Source organism: Hemitrygon akajei, chromosome 13 (assembly GCF_048418815.1).
Source record: "Hemitrygon akajei chromosome 13, sHemAka1.3, whole genome shotgun sequence".
Taxonomy (NCBI): Eukaryota; Metazoa; Chordata; class Chondrichthyes; order Myliobatiformes; family Dasyatidae; genus Hemitrygon; species Hemitrygon akajei.
The window spans coordinates 109,101,982-109,125,649 of NC_133136.1; the positions used below are offsets into that span (position 1 = coordinate 109,101,982).

General features: G+C 41.5%; 1 protein-coding gene across 17 annotated transcripts in view; it reads right to left on the bottom strand.

Moving 5' to 3' along the window:
• LOC140738120 (mitogen-activated protein kinase 10) overlaps positions 1–7,016 on the bottom strand; it is a 272,553-nt gene extending 265,537 nt beyond the window's left edge. For 9 of the 17 annotated variants that reach the window (XM_073065267.1, XM_073065254.1, XM_073065259.1 and 6 more), the window contains exons 1-2: positions 6,754–7,016; positions 4,505–4,545 (exon numbers count right to left, since the gene is read on the bottom strand). Coding sequence is in view for 2 of the 17 variants with exons in the window: in XM_073065258.1 (XP_072921359.1) it covers positions 6,754–6,756 (3 nt within the window). In the remaining 15 variants the exon portion in view is untranslated. The remainder of the gene's footprint in view (positions 1–4,504; positions 4,546–6,753) is intronic. The other 8 variants (XM_073065258.1, XM_073065257.1, XM_073065255.1 and 5 more) reach the window with 1 other exon arrangement.
• Positions 7,017–23,668: the final 16,652 nt, after the last annotated feature.

A 23,668-nucleotide genomic window follows, 5' to 3' on the forward strand; every position in this document is an offset into this window, starting at 1 on the left:
AGCAATTATACCAGTGCCCAAGAAGAATAATGTGAGCTGCCTTAATACAATGGTGAAATGCTTTGAGAGGCTGGACATGACTAGACTGAACTCCTGCCTCAGTGCAGTTTGCCTACACCACAACAGGTCAATGGCAGACACAATCTCAATTGTTCTTCACATGGCCTTAGACCACTGGACAATACAAACACCTGAAAGGATGTTGTTCATCGACTATACCTCATCATTTAACACCATCATTCCCACAATCCTGACTGAGAAGTTACAGAACCTGGGCCTCTGTACCTCCCTCTGCAATTGCATCCTCGACCTCCTAACCGGAAAACCACAACCTGTGAGGATTGGTGATAACATATCCTCCTCGCTGGCAATCAACTCCGGTGCGCCTCGGGGGTGTGCTTAGCCCACTGCTCTACTCTCTCTATACCCATGACTGTGTGGCTAGGCATAGCTCAAATTCCATCTACAAATTTGCTGATGATACAACCATTGTTGGGAGAATCGCAGATGGAGACAAGAGGGTGTACAGGAGCGATATGCCAACTAATGGAGTGATGTCACTGCAACAACCTTGGACCCACCGTCAGTAAGACGAAAGAGCTGATTGTGGACTTCAGGAAGGGTAAGATGAAGGACCACATACCAATCCTCATAGAGGGATTAGAAATGGAGAGAGTGAGCAGTTTTAAGTTACGGGTGTCAAAATCTCTGAGGATCTAACCTGGTCTCAATATATCGATGCAGCTACAAAGAAGGCACAACAGCGTCTAGATTAGGAGTCTGAAGTACCGTACAGAGCTTCTGACAGGCTGCATCACTGTCTGGTATGGGGGGTGTGCATAGAACTGAAAAAAGCTGCACAGCATGGTAAAGTTAGTCAGCTCCATCTCGGGTACTAGCCTACATAGTACCCAGGACATCTTCAAGGAGTGGTGTCTCAGAACGGTAGCAACCACTATTAAGGATCCCCAGCACCCAGGGCATGCCCTTTTTTCCCCACTGTTACCATCAGGTAGGAGGTACAGAGGCCTGAAGGCACACACTCAGCAATTCAGGAACAGCTTCTTCCCCTCTGCCATTCAATTCCTAAATGGACAATGATCCCATGAAAACTACCTCACTTTTTTTAATATATATTATTTCTGTTTTTGCATGATTTTTAATTTATTCCTTATATGTATACTATAATTGTTTTACATACCTATTTATTATTTTATATATTTATTTTTCTTCCTCTATATCATGTATAGCATTGAACTTCTGCTGCTAAGTTAACAAATTTCATGACACATGCTGGTGATAATAAATCTGATTCTGATTCTGCAAGTGATGAACCAGCCGGTTTCTCCTTGCAAGCTCCAGTCAAGGACTCCTTCTACGAGGATAGTCTGCATGATTTCCACAAAATAAATAGTTGGGATTGCCTTCCCTCCAGGCTTTCCAAGAATTAAACACTATTCTCTAACACTGCCACAAACAACCCGGAGAAAAGCCAATGTTTCTTTTTTGGAGTAAGAAACTGTTGGAGGAACTCAGTGAATCAAGCAGTATCTATGGGCAGAAAGGAACTACCAACGTTTTGGGTTGAGATCTTGCTTCAGGGCTAAAGAGCGTAAAAGGAAGACAGCCAGTACAAAGAGGAGAGGAGGAGGGTGAGACAGGGGCCAGTTGACCAAGGAGGGGTGCTGGGAAATAGGCAGTTGGGGGAGGGGGAGGGATGAAGTTGGGAAAAAAGGACAGTTGGCTGATTGGTAGAAACAGGCAAGGAACACAAAAAAAGGTAGATGAAGACAAATGGGGGAGTAGAGTGCCTTGCAGATTTTTTGTTCTTACCAGATATCCTTACTTCAGTCAAGAACTGGCCCTAATTTTAACAATTTTGATGCAACCACTAACAACTATTGTAAACAGACATATCTAACCATGCATCTCCATCCCTGGCAATGTTGAATCTCCATCTTTACTACACAGCAAACTAAAGACACAATGGGGAAAGGTTCGAGAGAAGAGGTGCATGACATTGAGGATGTGTAGTTGAATTAAATGCTGAAAATCTGTAAGTAATGAAATGGCCCTTTCTACTTTCAAAGTTTTATGAATTTTGACTTTACTAAGCAAAGAAATATTATGTTTATGTTAAAGGATAACCTGTTGAAGATGCAAGTCACAAGCACTCAATCTGAACTACATCTAGTGAATTGCAGACTTTGAAAAAACAACAGAAGACACCATTTTTTAATTGAGAAGCTCCTTATTTTATAAGTGTAGACCCCTCACCTGGATCAAAAACCTGTTCTGATAAAACAGTCACCTAACTCAGCAGTGAGAAGGCCACCTTTCATAAACAATATATGTCCTGAGAATCAAACAGGAACATCCTGATGCTCCAATTAAAGAAACCTCGATTTGAGCAAATGTTGTGTAAATATCACCTTTACAGTTAACAATCAGCAAGAAATAACAGATCGTACACCACATTAAATTATAAAGGAAGTGTTATTTACAAATTTCAGCTTTATCAAAGTTATTAAAGAGAAAGAAAAGAAAGAAAAGAAAAAGGGCCCATTGCAGTAAACCAGTTAAATGTGCACACAACGTTGGAGCTCCTATCTTCCAAGACTAGGTATTTGGGGGGGGGGGGGGGGGTGTATCGCCTACTCATGTGCTGGACCCACAATCTGCATGAAAATACCCACCACCTTTTCGAACTCCCCTCGAAAACCATCTTGAACAAGTGGGCTCTCTCACTCTCTCAAGAGTATTACACTTCCTCCTTGGACCATTCATCTGCACAAAGTACTTCTTGCAACAGGGCCTTTCCTTCCTACAACATTCTGAGGCATCTTCCCTCCTGTCCTTTTCGCAGTTCCCATCTAAAAAACCCCGAACAATACTATTGTCCATCACAAATTTCTCTCTGCCCCGCTCTCTCTAGAACTTTCTCCCGATTCCACCATCCTGGTTGTCTAACCCAACATACCTAAGTTGAACAGTAGGGCTTCTTATCTTTGCCGAAACCAAAACATTCTACCAGCAGGGCACACTGCTTTAGCGGAATCTGCTAAAATGAAATTCCTACCGCATAAGAATACAAATCTTAACCAGGGCATTATATAAGTAAGCCAGATAAATTTTCAAAGAAGAATTGTCTAACACGGTTTTCTAACTATTTTACTTGTTTATATCATTTTATAATTTGCTTGAATTTCAGTTTCTGATGCCAGATGAGTATTTCCCCCCCCCCCCCCCCACAAGGGCAGTGTTCTGCCTCTAGAGGCACTGTTCATTTTGTATGCCATTCTTTTGTACAAACATCATTTCCTGTTAGCAAGCTGTTTCTTTACATCATTTCCTGTGCAGGTTAATTTGGATTTCGACTTAGAGCAAACACAGTGGAAAGTGACCTAACTCCATTCATTCTTTATTTGCCCTTGAAGCATCAATATATGTGAGTCTTAAGCTTTCTTAATATTGGTAAACATTTAATAGATGTACTTTGAAAAAAGTATTAAGTTTATTATTCATATTAAGGTAACATTGCACCACAAGTTCACTCTAGTCCAAGGCAAAGTTATAGAATGTTATATGTGTACATTCCCTTGTTTAACACTGGTCATGAGAATAATCAGTAATATTAGTATATTCAGGTGCACAATTCTTTATTGCATCTAATATGTTTTTTACTTAACTTTCTGCAGTTTCAAAGTTTTCTCAGTAAGAACCCTGAGGAAAGCTTCCAGTTCAGGTGATTTTTGAGAAGGTGTTTAACTCGCTGCCTAGCTTTGTACGCAATGCACTGCCAGCACAGTGGAGGAAGTCTTACACTGAACCAACCACCCACCTTTATCTTACAACACAATCCACTGAAATTAGGTTGCAGAGCATTGGTTATGTATTAAATAAATGGCTTAGAAGCTTCATTTAAAATTTTGGAGGAAATAACATCATGTGAATGCTATAAACATAACTTAGTACAGTTCCAGAGTAACACACACAAAATTCCGGAGGAGCTCAACAGGTAAGTTAGCAGCTATCGACTAGTAGACTGTCATTCCTAGTAACGGTCTAGTAGAGTGCTGCGTTGGAGACTGGTCCCTCCCATCAGTGCTGCCCTCCAGTATTCACTCTGTGGAAGACAAGCTGGATTGCAATCATCTGCACGTGATAAGGACTGCTGCATGCTCGTTCTTGCAGAAACATAGCTCCAGGACAACATCCCATATACTAGCCATCTACTGGCCATGACACTACACTCAGAGACTTGGGGTTTTTTTGTGACTGTATGTTTTTCTGTTATCTTAACTATATGTGCTGTGTGTGACTGTTGGTTCTGTGTTTTGCACCTTAGCCTCAGAGGAACACTGTTTCGTTTGGCTGTATACATGTATATGGCTGAATGGCAATTAAACATGAACTTGAACAGAATACACAGTCGACGTTTTGGGTTGAGACCCTTCATCAGTACAATTCAAACACACTTAACAAGAGCCAATGGAATCCAAACCTTTTTGCATCAGTCACTAATCACTGGAAGAAGACAGCAACCTGTAACACACAATGGCAAAGCAGAAGCTTTTAGCAATTATTAGTCTAATGACAAAGGGGAGAAGTCTGTAACAACTGGCCACAAGGCAGTAGCCCAATTAACCAGTGGCAAAGGACAGTAGTCCACGATAATCTCGCGTCAGAGGGCATTGACCAACAGCTGAAGAAGTGGCCAAATTAACCAGTGGCAGAGGGCAGCAGGCTGTACCGACCAGTGAGAGGGCACTGGTCATATAATAACTAATAGCAGCAGGCAGCAGGCTATAATCACCAGAAGCATTAAGTAGGTGCCTTGAGTGTGAAGCTGAAAAGGCCACCTACGCTCTTCCCTAATCCAGATCCCAATGAGGATGCGGGTGTTCCACATCGTGTGAGCAGGTCTAGGAAATGATGAGAGAAATGCCCAGTGGGAACTGTGGCCACAAACAATTCAGGAGAATTGTTTTTGTAACTTTTTTGATTTGTGGGCTTTTAATTTGAGGGCATCTGCTGCTTGATACACAGACGGCTAGAAATGTGAGTGTTCTTCCTGCCTACTGTATTGAGAGCATCATCAATAAAGTGCAACTGTAGGCAAATTGCTTCCACCTGGAAACTTGAGATCCATGATGGCTATGGCCACAGAGGCGATGTATTTAATTGTAGATTAACCTCCAAATTCTTCCCCAACATTATATTATTCTTAATGTGTGAATGTGAGGATATGATAAAGAAATCAGCCTTGTAAACAAGTGTTGTGACTCTAGCTCCAATAGTTCAGTAAAATATGTTATGTTGCTATGAAATTTTACCTACAATAATTTGATCATTTTTAACATAAAAGAGGATAATAGAATAGAATGCTCAGAATAAAAATTATTCTCATTTATGTTTACATTGATATTTTCTGATCATCTGCATGGCCATTGAACTGATACCTAAAGAAAAGTGCATGCTCCGGGAATTAAATCCTTGAAATGTGTGCTGTACAGTGATCTTCCTTCAATTTTTTTTTTAAATTTCAGTGTATATTTAGAAATGTAATCATTGAGGTCTGAAAATGGCTCATGGTCTTACTAACTTTCTATTACAAAAAAAGGAGGAACTTTGTATGCATTTTACATCACCCAGTCACTGCAGAACATGACTTGCCTACATTTACAATTAATGCAAGCAGATAAACCAGCAAATGGATCATGACTGTAGGATGCCTATCTTTCACTTCTAGGTATCAAGTCTCCAAGATCTGAATTGAATGCATTTGAAAACTGTAAAAAGACATATTCTGAACCCGTATACATATAAAGCCACCATCAGTGACTCTAAACAAGATAGTTGTATAGCCATATTCGGTCATGATCATTTGTATTATTTGCATATACCTCTCTCCCCAGAGATTCTGATGGAAAGAAATCACAACATCCTCACTGAACAAAATGCCTTCCCGGGCAAGAATAAAGAATGCAGTCCGGATAGTTCATAATCCCTCGGCCAGCACCAGCTTATTGTCATCAACACAGAGATATTAAGAAACTAAACAATAGCCTGTTCGAATAGTAATCACGATGCTCCAAATGATGGAATAAGGAAAATGGTTTGCATCACCACTTTTGTCAAATAGAGTTAATAACACCATACAGGTTCATTTGTCCTTGTAATTATAGCAGGCAGAGGATACTAGCGGGAATAAAATGCTTCCAAACCCCTGCAGCATATGCCATCAGCCTTGATTAAAAATATTAGCCAAAGCAGCAGTCGTGACCTAATGTGCCAATTAGTTCCAAAAAAATCTAAAAATAAGACAATAATTTCTGAGATCAAAACTTGCTGAATCGTCACTAAATAATGTTAAAACAAATCAGATTATATGTATCATTAACTGCAAGGGTCGAAGGATGTAAGATCCCTTTACTACAATTCACAGCACGTTAATTTTGCTTGTGATAAATCCCACTGCAGCATGAGTTTTTCCCTGCCGGTAGCAATTATACAATAGATTGTGTTTGCATGTAAAGCTTGCATATTATTTGGTTCCAATGTGTCCTTCTCTCATGACAGTTACCAGAACGATGCATATGAGTGATAGGAAAAAGGCCATATCTCGCTGCACTCACTGGGATGCTTTCAGTTTGCAATCCTCGTAGCCTACTTCATTAACCTTTGCTGCAATTAATATTCATCACCCCACCCTTAGCAGGTTAGCACACTGCATCAGCATCATCCACCTACCATTCCGTGCCAACTGTAGAGAATACCAGTACGCAACAGTCCTCCACCGCAATCCCGATTCAAAACATTTTGCCGTTCACAAAAGATAAATCAGAAACAAAACAGAAAGGGGTGATGCACAGCGGTACAGGGAGGAAGTACTGATCGAAATGCAGAGGGGAAGGGGGGGAGTGCTGGAGAGCAGAGAGTTTGCTGAATCACCACCGCCTTCATCCGTGTTGAACCATTGTGCAGTCCAATGGCTGTACCACTGTGGAACCTACCAGATGAGACAGGCAGAGGGCCTGGGGAATAGGTTACTATGGCAACTGGAAGGAGCACACATGACGTCAAAGCCGAAGGCAGGCTGGTTGGCGAGGGCGAGGGGGAGGGGTGAGGGGCTTCTTCCTATCTCGTTGCGAGCCTCCACGCTCCACTTTCCATGAAGCCAGTCCGAAAAGCCGTGCAGCTCACGTACTGTCACACTCACAGCGGAAAGGAGGAAGATAAATAATTAGTACAGAGAACTCGAGGATGCTGCTGAGGCCCTGTGCTGTTTATTGCTATCATGGAACACCTACAGCGCAGAAACAGGCCCTTCTGCCCATCTAGTCCATGTCAAATCATCCTTTACATATGCTGAATAATAATATCTTGCCTGAAATATTATAGGAGAGGAAAAACGCAAATCCCATTACTCCACGACATTTATTCGTTAAGAATGCAATACCCTGCACAGAACAGTTCAGGTTTGTTGTAAAAAAAAAGAACATTTTACTAGAATTATTCTTTAAAATAGAGATACAGTGCAACAGAAGCTGGAAGAGAAAACCACCATATCTCCATGCATGTAAAATGGCAGAGTTCACACATAACCACCTTTAACTCATTAAGGGCGTTGGAACGTTATTGAATCGGCGGTGTACTTCGCTTGGGAACATCAGTCAATATAGGTATTTAGTAGACTGAAATATAGTGTGTTGGGGTTAATGTTTTGCATGAGATCCATTGGCTAATTAGAATATTATTCAATATACATGTCATTTCTCAAATTATACACCTCAGTGACAGAGGTGCAAATCATAAAGCAATGACTTCCATTTGAAAAATCGTAACAGAGCTAACAAAGATCATAGACTTCCCTGGGCAAAATAGAGTTAATTAACCCTTTGGCTTAATGGATCTCCCAAACAGCAACTAATAAGATCCCAAAACATCACCAGTCCATTTTCCTCCATAGATGCTGCCTGACCTGCTAAATTTTTCCAGTGTTTTGAGTGTTAATAACAAATCATTCACATTCATTTCCCTGCAACCCTTTAAAAAAAATTACTGCTCTACAAATCTGAGTGTTCAATCTTTACTGGATCTCTCCAGAAAATTATTTATTTATTTATTGGAATACAGCGCAGAATAGGCCCTTCCACCCCTTCAAGCCCTGCTGCCTAGCAATCCCCCGATTTAATCCAAGCCTAATCACGGGACAATTTACAATGACCAATTAACCTACCAACCAGTACGTCTTTGGACTGTGGGAGGAAACCGGACTTCCCAGAGGGTACGGGGAGAATGTACTAGCATCGGCCGGACACTTGGGATTTTCCAAAGGTCTGTAAATGGTGACTTTCAACTTGCACTAAGGAGTCCAGACATCTTCTGCAATTCTATAGAGCTCTGGTAAATTAACATCGGGAATAGTGCGTACTTAAAAATAATATACTTGCTACAGAAGTAAAGTGATGATTCACTAGACCAGTTCCTGAATGACAGGTTCTTTGTACAAGTAGACTATGCCTGTATTCTCAAGCTTTCCTTTCTCTCCATCTCTCCTGCTTAAAATCTATCTCCTCAGCCTCTCGGCATCCAACCTGTTGAGAATTGTAGGAATTCGCTGAATCTACAAAAATTGTTACAGTGCTCAACAGGCTGGATGCAGGGTGGCTGAGGAGTCTAGAACCAGGGGTCACGGTCTCTGAATAAGATGTAGGCATAAAATGAATAGAATTTCTTTCGTGCAGGAGATGGTAAATCTTTGGAATTCTCTATCCCAGTAGGCTATGGAGGCTCTGCCACTGAGTTCATCCAAACACATCAATAGATTCCTGGATACTAAGTGATGTGGGGATAGAGCAGGAAAATGATATTGCAGTAGAAAACCAGCTACAATCATACTGAGTTGTGAGCAGATTTGAAAAGCCACATGTTCTTCTATCTCTCATGTTCACATCTACTCATCAGCCTCATTCCTATTCAGTAATACATAAGCAATGCCTCCAATTTCAAATTTAAACTTGTTTATAAATTTCTCATTAAAAGGCCTTCTTCTGTAATCTCTTCCAGTCCTAAGTATCTTTGATTTTCTTTGCCTCTACAACATCCTCCAGATTTGGTGACTATGCCCTCATCTGCCAAAGACTGAACTATTATTCTCTCCTCAACCAGCTTTCCTCTCTAGTTTTCCTCCTCCCTATAAGTCCTAAAAACTTACCACATTGGTCAAGTTTTTGACTCCCAGTATCTAATTATTCGGCTTAATGTCCATTTTTATTTGCTAATACTCCTATGAACACCTTGTGGTTTTGTTGTATTAAGATTGATATATGATTATTTGTTGTTATTATACTAACATTATTGCCTAGATTGAACTATTTTTCAAATTGTTCTCATTGTAAAACTAGAATATCTGTTTACAATAAAGCTGTTATTCAAATATAAATAATTCCATCAATCTAACCATCATACCTACATGTTCATTACTTCTAAGAAATAGAGATGTGTTAATTAGATATCTCTTATTAGTCAATATTAGTAAAGGAGTAGAACAACAAAATTTTAACTTACAAATTACATGCACTAAATTTACACTACAAAATTACATTCTCTTATTTTATCTTTAATTTGCAATTCATGTTATTTACAGTATGTTATTTTTCCCTTGAACTGATAAAGTTCTTTAGTTTCAACAATTAAAGGCAGTTTCAAGCCACTTTATAACTTATTACTATTCAGTTAAAAAAGAAATTTCCAATTTGCTCCTATCAGTCTTCAAAATAAGAGACTGTAGATTAGATTAGATTCAACTTTATTGTCACTGTGCTGAGTACAGATACAAAGCCAATGAAATGCAGTTAGCAGCTAACCAGAAATGCAAAGAATGGTGTTATTTACAAAATATCTGCGAATAAAAAGTAAGTGCTACAGCACACAAATATAAAAGTACTGAGACAGTACAATATGGGTGGTATTCTGCTTAGCGCTGTGATGTGAGGTTCAGCAGGGTCACAGCCTCAGGGAAGAAGCTCTTCCTGTGCCTGTTGGTGTGGGAGTGGAGGCTCCTGTAGCACCTACCGGATGGGAGGAGAGTAAAAAGTCCATGGTTAGGGTAAGATGCATCCTTGATAATGCTTTTCGCCCTGCCCAGGCAGCGTTTATGGTAGATGGTGGGCAGTTGGGTGCCGATAATCCACTGGGCAGTTTTCCCCACACACTGGAGTGCTTTGTGGTCCGATACAGGACAATTGCCATACCACACTGAGATGCAGTTGGTGAGTATGCTCTCAATGGTACAGCGTTAAAAGTCCGTCAGTATCCTGGGACAGAGGTGAGCTTTCTGTTTTACTTTGATGAAATTACATTTCAACTCAATACCCACTCCTAGAGACTTTTTCCTCTGCAACCCAACCCAATTCAATCCCAATAGCTCTCCACAATGAAAACCCCCACTCTAATTGACTCTCTACACCCAATCCTCCTCACTTCCAAAGAGTTTTGTTCATGTGCCTTGGAATGGTAGGAGCTTATGCACAGAAAATCCTTGTGAACAACAAATTGCTTAATGCTCATCATATTATGCACAGTATTTAAATTCATTTTAGCTTTTTCATAACAAGCCATGTCATTCCAGTAATTTAACATTAAAATGTGTCAATTATCATTCATTTACATTTGAAAGTAAATGATTCTTGGGCTTTTAAAACAGAAATCATATAATTTGGCATAAGGTCTTAAACTGTGGCCCTTTCCCACAGATTCTTTTCCAATGGCTGTTCCCAGCATCAATGCTTCCTTCAGCACATAGCCCAACCCTTTGAATTCCAGTTTGTAGCACTTAGACAGAATCTTGAAGGCTTGCCAACATCTGATATACTTCCTTTCCCTCATCTGCTTGTAGATCAAAATGGTGACGTTGTTCCACATGGATTCTGATATGCTATATGAACGATATTGCACATTTTCAGCAGGTCTGTGCCCATCCTGTCCCACAGAACCAAGTACATCTCTGTTGTGAAGCCATCACTTACAGGAGTTTTATTCATCTTGTGAGAATGCAAGGTAATGACAAACTACAACAGAAGGGAGTCTAACCACCTGCCCACAACATACATTGTTATCGATTTCACAATTCCACAACTGACATGCTAAGGGTCACTATTAATGGCAACCTCAACAATATAAATTTCATACCTCTAAGACCATGACAGAGGCTTGATATCCTGTGGTAGCACCTGAAAGCCTTCCCACTGTTATGAACCCCATAACTGGGTCACTTACCAGCAAAGATAGAGAGGTCCGCTGAAGTCTGATGGTACCATTTTTAAACGTTTTTATTTATAAAGGGGCACAAAAGTAAGGTTAATACAAACATTCAGATAATATACGTCGTCAATACTCAATCTAAAGCACGGGTATAGTAATAATCAACTATTCGAAGTAGCTCTATCGTTTGTCTAGGGGTAAAACTATTGTCCGATGGAAATATAAAAAGTCTCGCCAGTTCATGAAGACTTTTAGCCGTTTGAGGGACCGCTGGGTGTTCACGGGTTGGAGAGAGAAAATAAACTTGCCAGCCTGTTGGACTCAAATCGTGGAATCGGGAACGTGAGTTCCCCATTGTCAGTTCGGAATCCTTTTCGGGTTTATCAGCCACTCGATTCCCTAGCTAGGGGAACCAAATCACACGTGGCTCCCGAACAGCTTCCCATCCTTACGGAAGCAATGAGCGATGGTGTCTCCGTTTGGTGCGTCGCTGGAGTACCGCCTCCTGCAGTCTCCATTTTATCATGGCTGGCAGATTTGTAAATGTCAATCAAGGTAGGGTGATACAAGACCAAGGAGATGGTGGTGGACTTTAGGAGATCTAGGCCTCATATGGAGCCAGTGATCATTAATGGAGAATGTGTGGAGCAGGTTAAGACCTACAAGTATCTGGGAGTACAGTTGGACGAGAAGCTAGACTGGACTGCCAACACAGATGCCTTGTGCAGGAAGGCACAGAGTCGACTGTACTTCCTTAGAAGGTTGGCGTCATTCAATGTCTGCAGTGAGATGCTGATGATGTTCTATAGGTCAGTTGTTGAGAGCGCCCTCTTCTTTGTGGTGGCGTGTTGGGGAGGAAGCATTAAGAAGAAGGACGCCTCATGTCTTAATAAGCTGATAAGGAAGGTGGGCTCTGTCGTGGGCAAAGTACTGGAGAGTTTAACATCGGTAGCTGAGCGAAGGGCGCTGAGTAGGCTACGGTCAATTATGGAAAACCCTGAACATCCTCTACATAGCACCATCCAGAGACAGAGAAGCAGTTTCAGCGACAGGTTACTGTCGATGCAATGCTCCTCAGACAGGATGAAGAGGTCAATACTCCCCAATGCCATTAGGCTTTACAATTCAACTGCCAGGACTTAAGAACTTTTTTTTTAAAGCTATTATTAATGCTTTTTGAGTTAGTGATTTAGATGCATATCATATTATTACTGAGTTAAGTATTGTATGTAAGGAGTTTTTGCTACAACAAGTGTATGGGACATTGGAAAAAATGTTGAATTTCCCCATGGGGATGAATAAAGTATCTATCTATCTATCTATCTATCTATCTACAATCCCCACCCCACATTGCCCGAGGGTGTCCATGTCCCTGATAGCTGGCACGTACTATAGAGTTGCAATTCACACAGGTGCCTCTAAGAACAATGGTCAAATCCGTTGCATTGTCTCTCATTTCCTGGGTCCAAGACCCGAATTAATAGCGATCTTGCGATTCTCCGGAAGGAGGGGGCTGGTCCTGCACCCTTTGGCCCCTCAGAGCTGTGGTACATTCATAACACCCCCAAGTACAAGACAAAAGGAAGTGATGGAAAAATTGTCATTAACCTGGAGATTTACCTGAAAGAACCATTCCCTGCAACACTAATGCACAGCGTCTGCAATATGTCACGTCTGCAACATTTACTCCCCTAGACTACTCCAGCAACAACTTCCAAATGAGTAGGCTTTATAAGCAAACTTAAGACCAGCAGGTGCATGGTATGCCGTCATCTGCAGGCTCCTCCCACACCCCAACAAACACACCATCTGATTTTGAAGTTTAGCACCAGTAATTCATTATCATTGGATCTAAATCCTGGAAATCCTTCACCCACAGCATTTTGGAAATAGTTTCACTAGAGGACTGCAGCAGTTTAAGAAGTCAACTCACTAAGATCTTTGACACATGTTAGCTCATCTGTTGTTGCAGGTGAATTGTCCAGTCAAATGGAGAGTATTCCAAGGGCATTTAGGCATGGGCGTTGCCAGTGATGTCCAGATCCAAAAAAATCAATGAATGAAAAAAAAAATAGTAGAGTTCCCAGATTTCTGTGTAGGTGGAACATTATTGGAATACATTTGCCTGTGAATTATCCAAAAATAGCAGCCATTCTTAGAACCTTAAGTAGAATTAGAAAATATTGAAAAACAATCAATTAAATAAGGACAGATAAGGACAAGAGAATCATTGTCCTGGATCCATCTGAGATGAGGATGGGTAAGAGAAATAGAGAAAATCTTGTTGGGAGACATGTCAACATTATCGGGGATAAGTTACAGTTAAGGAAAAATGAAGACATCTTACTAGCATTGGTGCTGAGAAGGGCATTCTCAACAGAGCTGAAATGACAGAGTCAAAGAAATTGGAAAAATGGAATGGAATGCTTAGAGAATAGCTTTAGGAGTCAGTATAATGTTATCTTGTACATTTTGGGTGTGCTACTAAATGGATGAAGGGATCTAAGCACTGAAATTAGGTTGGTGCTACTGAGCCATTCTTTTAAATGCTTTCTGAAAAGGAAGTATTCCTGTTGCATACATACTGTGCAAAAGTCTGAGACACATATATAGCTAGGGTGCCTAAGACTTCTGCATGGTACTGCATTTGTCAACATGGAGCAGAGAGCGAGTTTGTAAATCTGGCTGGAGCAAAGGATGTTGGGAATGGCGAGGGTGGAGTGCCACGAGAAGGGTGTGGGACAGGTGGCAGAGAAGGAGTGCCAGGGACTCGGGGGGATGATGCAGGTGCGCACACACCCAGCACTGAGACAGCCAGCAGGCCAAGACTTTTGATTCCAGACAAATGGTTTATTGATCTTTATAGAACGTCCCTCTGGTGCTTCCCACTCCCTCCCTTCCCCAACCATGATTCCCCTTTTTTTGTAGCAGCAGTAGCACAGTGCAGTAAATAAAATTATTACAGTACTGTGGAAAATTCTCAGGCACCCTAGCTATCTATATATATGTGCCTAAGACTTTTGCACAGTACCGTACACTTTCAGAGAAAATTATGGGCTCCTGTCTCCCTCAGAGCAGAGGTGATCTGATGGAAGGTGTGTGGGGTGAGGGGTTTTAGAGAAAGCGAGTTGTATAGTTGATATCAGCATATGTTATTCTGCCTTCTTAGTCTTGGGATACCCAGAGGAATAAACACAGTGTGGCTTCACTTGTTCATAGAGTCATACAGCACAGAAAGAGGCTTTTCAATCTGACTCACCTATGCTGAATGAAATGCTGGTCAATATGAATCCCAATTTTCCTCCATTTGGCTTATATCCCATGATTCCTTTCCTATCCTTGTACTTGTTTGAATGTGATTGTATCTGCCTCTACCATCTCTTCTGGCAGCTTGTTCATTAAACCCACTACCCTCCGTGAGAAAAATTTTCCACTCAGGTGTCCTTTAAATCTTTCCCCTCTCACTTTAAATCTATGTCCTTTAGCTTCAAACTCCCCTATACTTGGAAAAAATATAGTGCTTATCTATCCTATCTTTTGTGCCTTTGAAAAGGTGGATAGGTACAGTTCCTTATGCTCCAGGAAGAACAATTACAGCCTTTCCAATTCTCCTTTAGAATCAATCCTGCCTCCACTGCCCAACTATTCCAGGCAATAGCCTGGTGAATCTCTTCAGCACTCTTTCTACCACTACTGCATGCTGTAGAGTGGTGACTAGAACTGTACACAATATTCCAAGTATGGCATAACCAGTGACTTCCAGTGCTGCTAAATGGTGCCCCATCTCTCATTCTTAAAATCTTGACCTGTCAAGGAAAGCAAGTTAAACACTTTCTTCACTATTCTATCCACCTGTGTTACCATTTTCAGTGAGCTCTAAACTTACATCACAAGTCCCTCTTTACATCATGCTTCTAAGTTCCTTCTGTTCACTGTGTATATCTGTCCATCATTAGGGAACCCAAAATACATTACCCCATATTTGTTTGGACTATTGTCACCATTCCACACTACTTTCCAACTGATCAGTATCTTCCTTTATACTGGGGCAACCATCCTCACTATCTACAACTCCACCAGACTTCATTACTTTGTGTCACTTCCTTGTCAGATCATAAGATATTCTCCTCTAAGTTTTTCAAATAGATGACAATATGATAAACAACATGGGGTTAACACTGATCCCTGCAATTCACTACTGGTTTTAGACATCCAAACAGAAAATCAGTCCTACACTAATAGTCTTGCCCTCCTCTTACCTGGCCAATTTTGGATCCAGTTTACTAAAAACTCTTGGATCCCATGTATTGTAACTTACTAGATCAGCCTACAATGTAGGACCTTGTAAAAAGCCTTGCTAAAGTCCACATAAATCACATCTACCACTTGTCTTCATCAACTTTCTTAGTAGCCTTCTCAGGAAACTCAGTCAGATTTATGAGACAGAATTTCCGATGTGGAAAACCAGGCTGACTGTTCCCAATCAATCAGTGCCTCTCCAAGTGTTCATAACTCTTTTCCTTATGAATTTTCCAACGCTTTCCCTACTAGTACAAGGCTCACCAGCCTGTAGTTTTCTGACTTATCCTTACCATCTTTCATGAAAATGGAAATAAGATCAGTTACTCACCTCACTCATAGCTGAAAATGATGGGTCAGAGCCCCAACAATCTCCTCCTTTTTTTTTATCATTGATTTTGTCATGACCTGGTGATTTTGTCCACCTGCCACCCCATGCTCATCCCTAAAATTAGATCAAGTAAAACTCCCTTCCTAGAGGGTCTCTCTGGATACTGCTTTCAAATTGTTTCTGGATACATTTAATAAATTCCACCCTATACAGGCTCTTTATACTAAAGCAATCACAATCAATAGTGAGTGAGTTAAAATTACCCACTGCTATAATCCTATTGCTTCTATTTATCTATATATTCATGTTACAAATCCACTGACATTTGAAGGTCTATAGTATAATCCCATCAGAGTGATCATCTTATTTCTAAGTTGTACCCATAGAGTACAAAAATATATCATATCCATGCCAACCGCCAAGTACCTCCATCCTAATCCTACTGATCAGCAATTAATCTATTACCTTTTATGTCTTTAGGATTCAGCTGATCATTCAGATTATTTTTAAATGTAGTGACTGCCTCCATGACCTGCTCATCAGTACATTCCAGCTGCAACCATCCCCAGATGAAGTTTCTCACTACCCACCCTGCCCATGTCTCTTACAATTTTGTGTGCCTCTATTTGCACCCCTTCCACCTCCTATCCTCCAAGGAAAACACAACCAGCCCAGTCAGTCTCTCCACATCACCAGAATATTTTATCTCAAGCAATACCCTAATGAATCTTCTCTGCATCCTCACCAGAGCATTCACATCTTTCCTATAGTAAAGCAATCAGAACTATGCTTCACACTCCAGTTCTGACCTAACCAGAGCTTTATAATATTGCACCATGAACTCCACATTCTAGTTCTGAAGTAATAAAGTCCTCCATGTGGGATTTAACTGAAGTCCCAAATAGTTATTTTAATGCACCATCCCCAACACAAACCATAAAGGCCAATCCTGGACTATGAATAGGTTTTTACAGACGTCAATAAATTGATTTTGGCTATAAACCAGAAAATGCACAGAATGATTAAGTATGGTAACAATATCTCCAGGGTATTGTAATGAATGTGTTGATAAGAACCAATCAGTATGAACGTTTGTCTTTTGCCCATGCTGTCAATTTCCAAAGCTAATTTCTTAAGTGGCCTATCACAATGAAATTGGTAGAATGTGTTCTAAAGAGACAATAATGCTTGATTACTGTGGGTGGAGATCATGGAATTGTTGTTTCCCCAAGACTGGTTTTCATTTGAATTTAGTAGAATTTGAATTTAGTTGAATTTGAATTTGAATTTAGTTGAATTTATGGAAGTTAATTCATATGAACACCCAACTTATGGATAGTTTTCCTGTGTTTCTTCAACAGGACCACATGGATCATTCTGAACATCAATATTTATTAATTTCTTAATCTCTTTTTAAGGTCTTCCTACTAAAATCAATACCTCAACGTCCTCGTGGAATACTTTGTCAGAAATATTTCTGCAAATTCAGTGCACCCACTGCAGTCATTTGCATATTTTTGTGCACTTCTCACAACATGCTTCCCCATCTATTTTTCAATCATCATTTTGCCTGGGTACATTAAACTTGGTCTCTTCTTATTAGCCATTAATAGGGATATTCCTAAAACAGTTGTCCCATGATCTTAAGCAATTCCTAAGATTAGTTTCAATTTCACAGATCATTAAGCTTCGATTCCCCTGGTGACCTTGTATATTGTTAGTAATAATGCTCATTAAAGCATTTCATTACTTTATAAAGATATTCAAAATAGTAATAATATGCAACCTGCCACATAGAACAAAACAGATACATCAAGACAATTAAATGAAAATCTCAGGACACTAACTCAGCAATTCCTACAAGTCTCTATATACGTATGCAATTAACTTTAAAAAGTTGCAATGCTAGTGAACAAATTGTAGACTAGTTACCCAGTGACACAATTGCCTTTGAAATTCTTCAAATGTTGCTGGCTTCCCTCTGAATTTTCTGTTTCTCTTTACATTCTTACTGAGTTTTTCTTGAGTAGTCATTTTAAACTTGGAGCTTCAGTGATAATCCTAATACTTTGACAAATAAACCACAGTATAATTTTAGTACAAAACAAAATTATCAATGTGAAAAATTGCATACAAAAGTCTTTTGAGAGGGATGCCAACTACCTAATTTAAGAAGACACAGCCTGACCAAATCTTGGCTCTTGACCTCCTAATTTCAATTGGCGTAGTGTTCTCCCTGCTGCTTCGCACCTGCGTGTCACTTGCTTTTCATAAATTGTAAATTATATGCTACCATAGAATACAAATGGAACTAATTCAATTAAGAATTGGCCAATTACAGAAAGAGTATTTGATTGAGGTATCAATTACTGTTTCCAACTGAGACCCAGAGAAAAATAATGCAATTTCCACATTTCAATCTGGAGAGCCTTACCACCCTCTGAAAAACTCCATGAACTACTCTGGCCAGATCACCAATAAGATGTGGTAATATTAGAACTCCTAATCATGGCAACCTAACTCAGTAAAGGGTAAGGTTTGTTTAATTAAGTATACATTGGCTGAGCACAGCAGAGCCCAGATCTAGTGACCAACACTGTAGTTTGTAAGAACACCTTGGAAATGACTTAGATGATGAGTCAGACTTATATTTATCGTATTTGCTTCCCACATAGGAGGCTGTTCAGCCCACTAAGTCTGTGCTAGCTCTCCCTGCTTACTTCCCTGTAACCTATTCTCTCTCACCTGTCCATCAACTTCCCTTTTGATTCTTCTACTATCCATCTGTACTGGGGGTCTTTTATAGTAACCTATCAACCTGCACATCTTAGGCATGTGGATGTAAGGTGGAGCACCCAAAGGAAACTCCTGTAGTTATTGAGAGAATGTGCAGAGAGAGCACTACAACATTAAGAGTGAGATTGAACCCGCGGTGTTGAAGCTGTGACAATGGCACTTTATTTTTTGCACCACTTAGCTGCACAAGTCATTCCACAGGTAGCCATGTCAGTAACAGGTAAGTCAATCAGCATGTTCCATAGGTAACTTGCCTCATGCCTGCTTTGGTCCATCCCAGAGACTGGAAGTGCTGAGCAGCAATGGCATGGGTCTTGAGGTCCCTTCGGTGGCCACCGATTAAAGGTCAGAACTGAGAACCCTTTTGTACATCTGATTCAAAGGCAACAACAAGCACCACTTTTTGCATCGATGTGCTAGTGCACTTAGGAACAGAAGGAAGTATTAACTCCTGGGCTTCACCTGCAGAAATGGAGTTCAGGCACTTGGCTGCAGCAGGCTATACTATCGATGAACCTAATGGCAATCTGTTGTTCTTTTTTGACCAGGGTAATGTGAGAATTCTCTTGTCCATCTGAGCAGTCTGAGGATTGGATGCCTTGTGTATCCTTCGCATATGTAACATTCTGCATTCTGTCTTATGCATTACCTGATAGGAAGTTACAGTACCTATCCTGTTCAGGTCCCTTGTCTGTTAACTTATTGTCAGGATCCCATTAAATCAGAGCTTCCCAACCTGAGGTCCACGGACCCTTTGCTTAATGGTATTGGTCCATGGCATATAAAGGGTTGGGAGCCCCCGTATTAAATGAAAGCTTTTGTGTTGCCAGCTGGAGCAGAGCTGTCCTTGTCAAATCGTGAATTAAACCCCCAAAACTACACGGAGCCATGAAAACCAGCATTGTACTGGCACATTTCTATGGCTTCTTCTAATTGTCTTGTTCTTGATTCTAGGCATAAGCATCAAGAAAATCTGTGAATGATCAGGCTAAACAAGTCTTTTGTATTCTGCCTCTAAAATTCTGCTCCAGCAGGTTGCTGTTACTGACCACAAATAGATTTCTAGGCAGTGGTTTGTCTACCTTCTCAGTTCCTTCTAAGCTTCGCACATTTCAAATCAGTTTATTCCTCATTCTTTAATATTCTACTATGCGACCTGAGTTCTGATGTAACCCTGGTAACTTGTGCATCTTTTTACTTATTAAGTGCACGTAGCTGTATAAGGCTGATGGACTCCTGACCTCACAATCTACTCACACCATATTGTCACCTGTACCGCACTTTCTTTGTGACTGAACACTTTATCCTGCACTCTGTTGTGGTTTTACCTCGTACCACATCAATTTATTGTTGTAATGGATTGATCTGTATGAACAAGACATGGGCATAGTGGTTAGCACAACGCTTTACAATACCAGAGACCAGATTTCAATTCCCAGCGCTGCCTGTAATGAGCTTGTATGTTCTCCCTGTGACCGCGTGGGTTTCCTCCAGGTGCTCCGGTTTCCTCCCACAGTCCAAACACATGCCAATTGGTAGGTTAATTGGTCTTTGTAAATTGTCCCGCATTTAGGCTTGGATTAAATCAGGGGATTTACTGGACGGCGTAGCTTGAAAGGCTTATTCCGTGCTGTATTTCAATAACAAATAAATAAGTTTTTCACTATATCTCAGTACACGTGACAATAATAAACCAATTTACCAATTTAATGCAAAACATAGAGGACACTCCTGCTGGTGAACAAACAACACTATGAGATGCTAGGTATCTCAGTCCAAAAGATACAGAGACACGTTCTAATCCAAACTGCCCAGAGGCTTCAACTCAGGTTTGAAAAGAAAGGCCGAGAAAACAGGCTTGTGTATTTGCTGTACATTGGGAAGTGTGGTGGGTATCAAGTTGTAAGGAGATTTGTGACATTCCTTCCCTAGCACAGAGGAATGTAGCAGGGGAGGGATGTTGAGGTAAGACTTCAAGCGAGGCATGTAAAAGGTAAATGCGTGCAGCACAGCCCTGGAATATTTTTGGTAGACTGTATATACTCAGTGGCCTCTTTATTAGGTATCTCCCGTATGTAATAATATGGCCACTGAGTTCATGCCTGTGGCCTTCTGCTGCTGTAGCCCAGCCTCCGCGAAGTTCGACGTGTTGTGCATTCGGGAATGCTCTTCTGCACACCACTGTTGTAATGCACGGTTATCTGAGCTGCTGTGGCCTTCCAGTCAGTTTCTGTCCATCTTCCTCTGACCACTCTCATTAACAAGGCGTTTTTTCCCCACAGAACCACTACTCACTTGATTATTTTTTGCTGAGTGTATGTGCTTAATTTGTTCATGTGCTCTACTGTTCTATGATCTGTTTATCAGCATTTGTCACCTCTGGAAATGACAGGAATTCCAGGCATCCATACCTGAACCCGATTTTTGAAATGTCCTGTCAGTGATTAGATACACAGAGTCCAGATATACAGTCTTAGTGTCTGCCAACACAGTCTGAACAGAATCAGCAAACTAGCGTAAATGTAATTTTTTCTGTCCAATTCTCACTGTAAAATTTGCTCAATTTTACACCTTGGTGAACAATGTGTCACAGTTTTTAAAGCTCTATTAGGATTTGGTTCCACCTGAAAAACCTGCTTCAGACATGTAACTAAATTTCTTCGGGATAATCATTTCAAAATACTTACTGTGACTTACAATAAAAACTAAAAACACAAACTGCTGGCAGAACTCAGCAGGCCAGACAGCTTCTATGGGAGGAGGTAGTGACGACGTTTCAGGCCGAAACCCTTCATCAGGAGTGAAGTAACATGGGATGGTGGAGAGGGGATAAGAAGTGGGGGGAGGGATGAAGTAGAGAGCTGGGAAGTGATAGGCTGGAGGGAAATGGGCTAGGGGGAAGGTGGAGAATTATGGGAAATAAAAGAGAAAGAAAGGTAGGGCTGGGGGGAGATTATAGTGTGGGGGGGGGAGGAAAAAAGAGAGAGAAAGAGAACCAGACTAAAATAATAGATAGGGATGGGGGTAAGTGGGGGCAGGGGTATCAACCGAGGTCTGTGAGTTGGATGTTCATGCCGGCAGGCAGGAGGCTACCTAGGCGAGAGATAAGGTATTGCTCCATCGACCTGCGTGTGGCCTCATCTTGACGGTAGAGGAGGCCATGGACAGACATATCAGAGTGGGAGTGGTCTGTGGAATTGAAGTGTGTGGCCACAGGGAGATCCCGCCACTGCTGGGGGACTGAGCGCCGGTGTTCGGCGAAATGGTCTCCCAGTCTGCGGCGGGTCTCCCCAATGTATAAATGGCCACATCGGGAGCACCGGATACAGTATATCACCCCAGTTGACTCGCAGGTGAAGTGGTGCCTCACCTGAAAGGACTGTCTGGGGCCTGGGATGGTGGTGAGGGAAGAAGTGTGGGGGCAGGTGTAGCACTTCTTCCGTTTGCAGGGATGAGTGCCCGGAGGGAGGTCGGTGGGGAGGGATGGGGGGGATGAATGGACAAGGGAGTCGCGTAGGGAGCGTAGGGTGATATACTGTTTCCGATGCTCCCAATGTGGCCACTTATACATTGGGGAGACCTGCTGCAGACTGGGAGACCGTTTCGCCGAACACCGGCACTCGGTCTTCCAGCAGTGGCGGGATCTCCCTGTGGCCACACACTCCAATTCCACAGACCACTCCCACTCTGACATATCTGTCCATGGCCGCCTCTACCGTCAAGATGAGGCCACACGCAGGTCGATGGAGCAATACCTTATCTCCCGCCTAGGTAGCCTCCTGCCTGCCGGCATGAACATCCAACTCACAGACCTCCGTTGATACCCCTGCCCCCCCTTACCCTCATTCCTATCTATAATTTTAGTCTGGTTCTCTTTCTCTTTCTTTCCCCCCCCCCACACTATAATCTCCCCCCAGCCCTACCTTTCTTTCTCTTTTATTTCCCATAATTCTCCACCTTCCCCCTAGCCCATTTCCCTCCAGCCTATCACTTCCCAGCTCTCTACTTTATCCCTCCCCCCACTTCTTATCCCCCCTCGACCATCCCATGTTACTTCACTCCTGATGAAGGGTTTCGGCCCGAAACGTCGTCACTACCTCCTCCCATAGATGCTGTCTGGCCTGCTGAGTTCTGCCAGCATTTTGTGTTTTTATTTATTTCCAGCATCTGCAGATTCACTCGTGTACAATGAAAACTATATTTTTTGTGGAAATTTTGAATATGATATTTCATCTTAACCCAAAAATGTATCCTAATCCTTACCCTCTGTGCAATGTTCAAAATCTATAAAAATTAGAACTCTCTGTTACAAGACAGAAGATTCTGTCACGATCACAGTAAAATACTGAATGATGTAGAAACTTATAGAGGCACTGAAAAGGGTCAGGGTTACTTGAAGAAGATCAGGCATAGGTCTAGGAAAGAGCCAACCTAAGATTCTGAAGGAGTTCCACTAATACTCGGCCTTTTCTCTTTGGAGTGATGGAGGATGAGAGGTGACCTGATAGAGGTGTACAAGATAGCGAGAGGCATTGATCGTGTGGATCGTCAGAGGCTTTTCCCCAGGGCTGAAATGGCTAGCACAAGAGGGCATAGTTTTAAGGTGCTTGGAAGTAGGTACAGAGATGTCAGGGGTAAGTTTTTTTTACGCAGAGAGTGGTGAGTGCATGGAATGGGCTGTTGGCAGCGGTGGTGGAGGTGGATATGATAGGGTCTTTTAAGAGACTCCTGGATGGCTACATGGAGCTTAGAAAAATAGAGGGCTATGGGTAAAGCCTAGGTTGTTCTAAGGTAGGGATATGTTCGACACAGCTTTGTGGGCCGAAGGGCCTGTATTGTGCGCTAGGTTTTCAATGTTTCTACTGGCCATAAACTATCAATCCTCTTTCATAAGCAGGGTTATGTCAGAGATCAGTAGAGCTGTGGAACAGAAGATAAATACGACATAGAGCTATACAGCACAGGAGCAGGCCC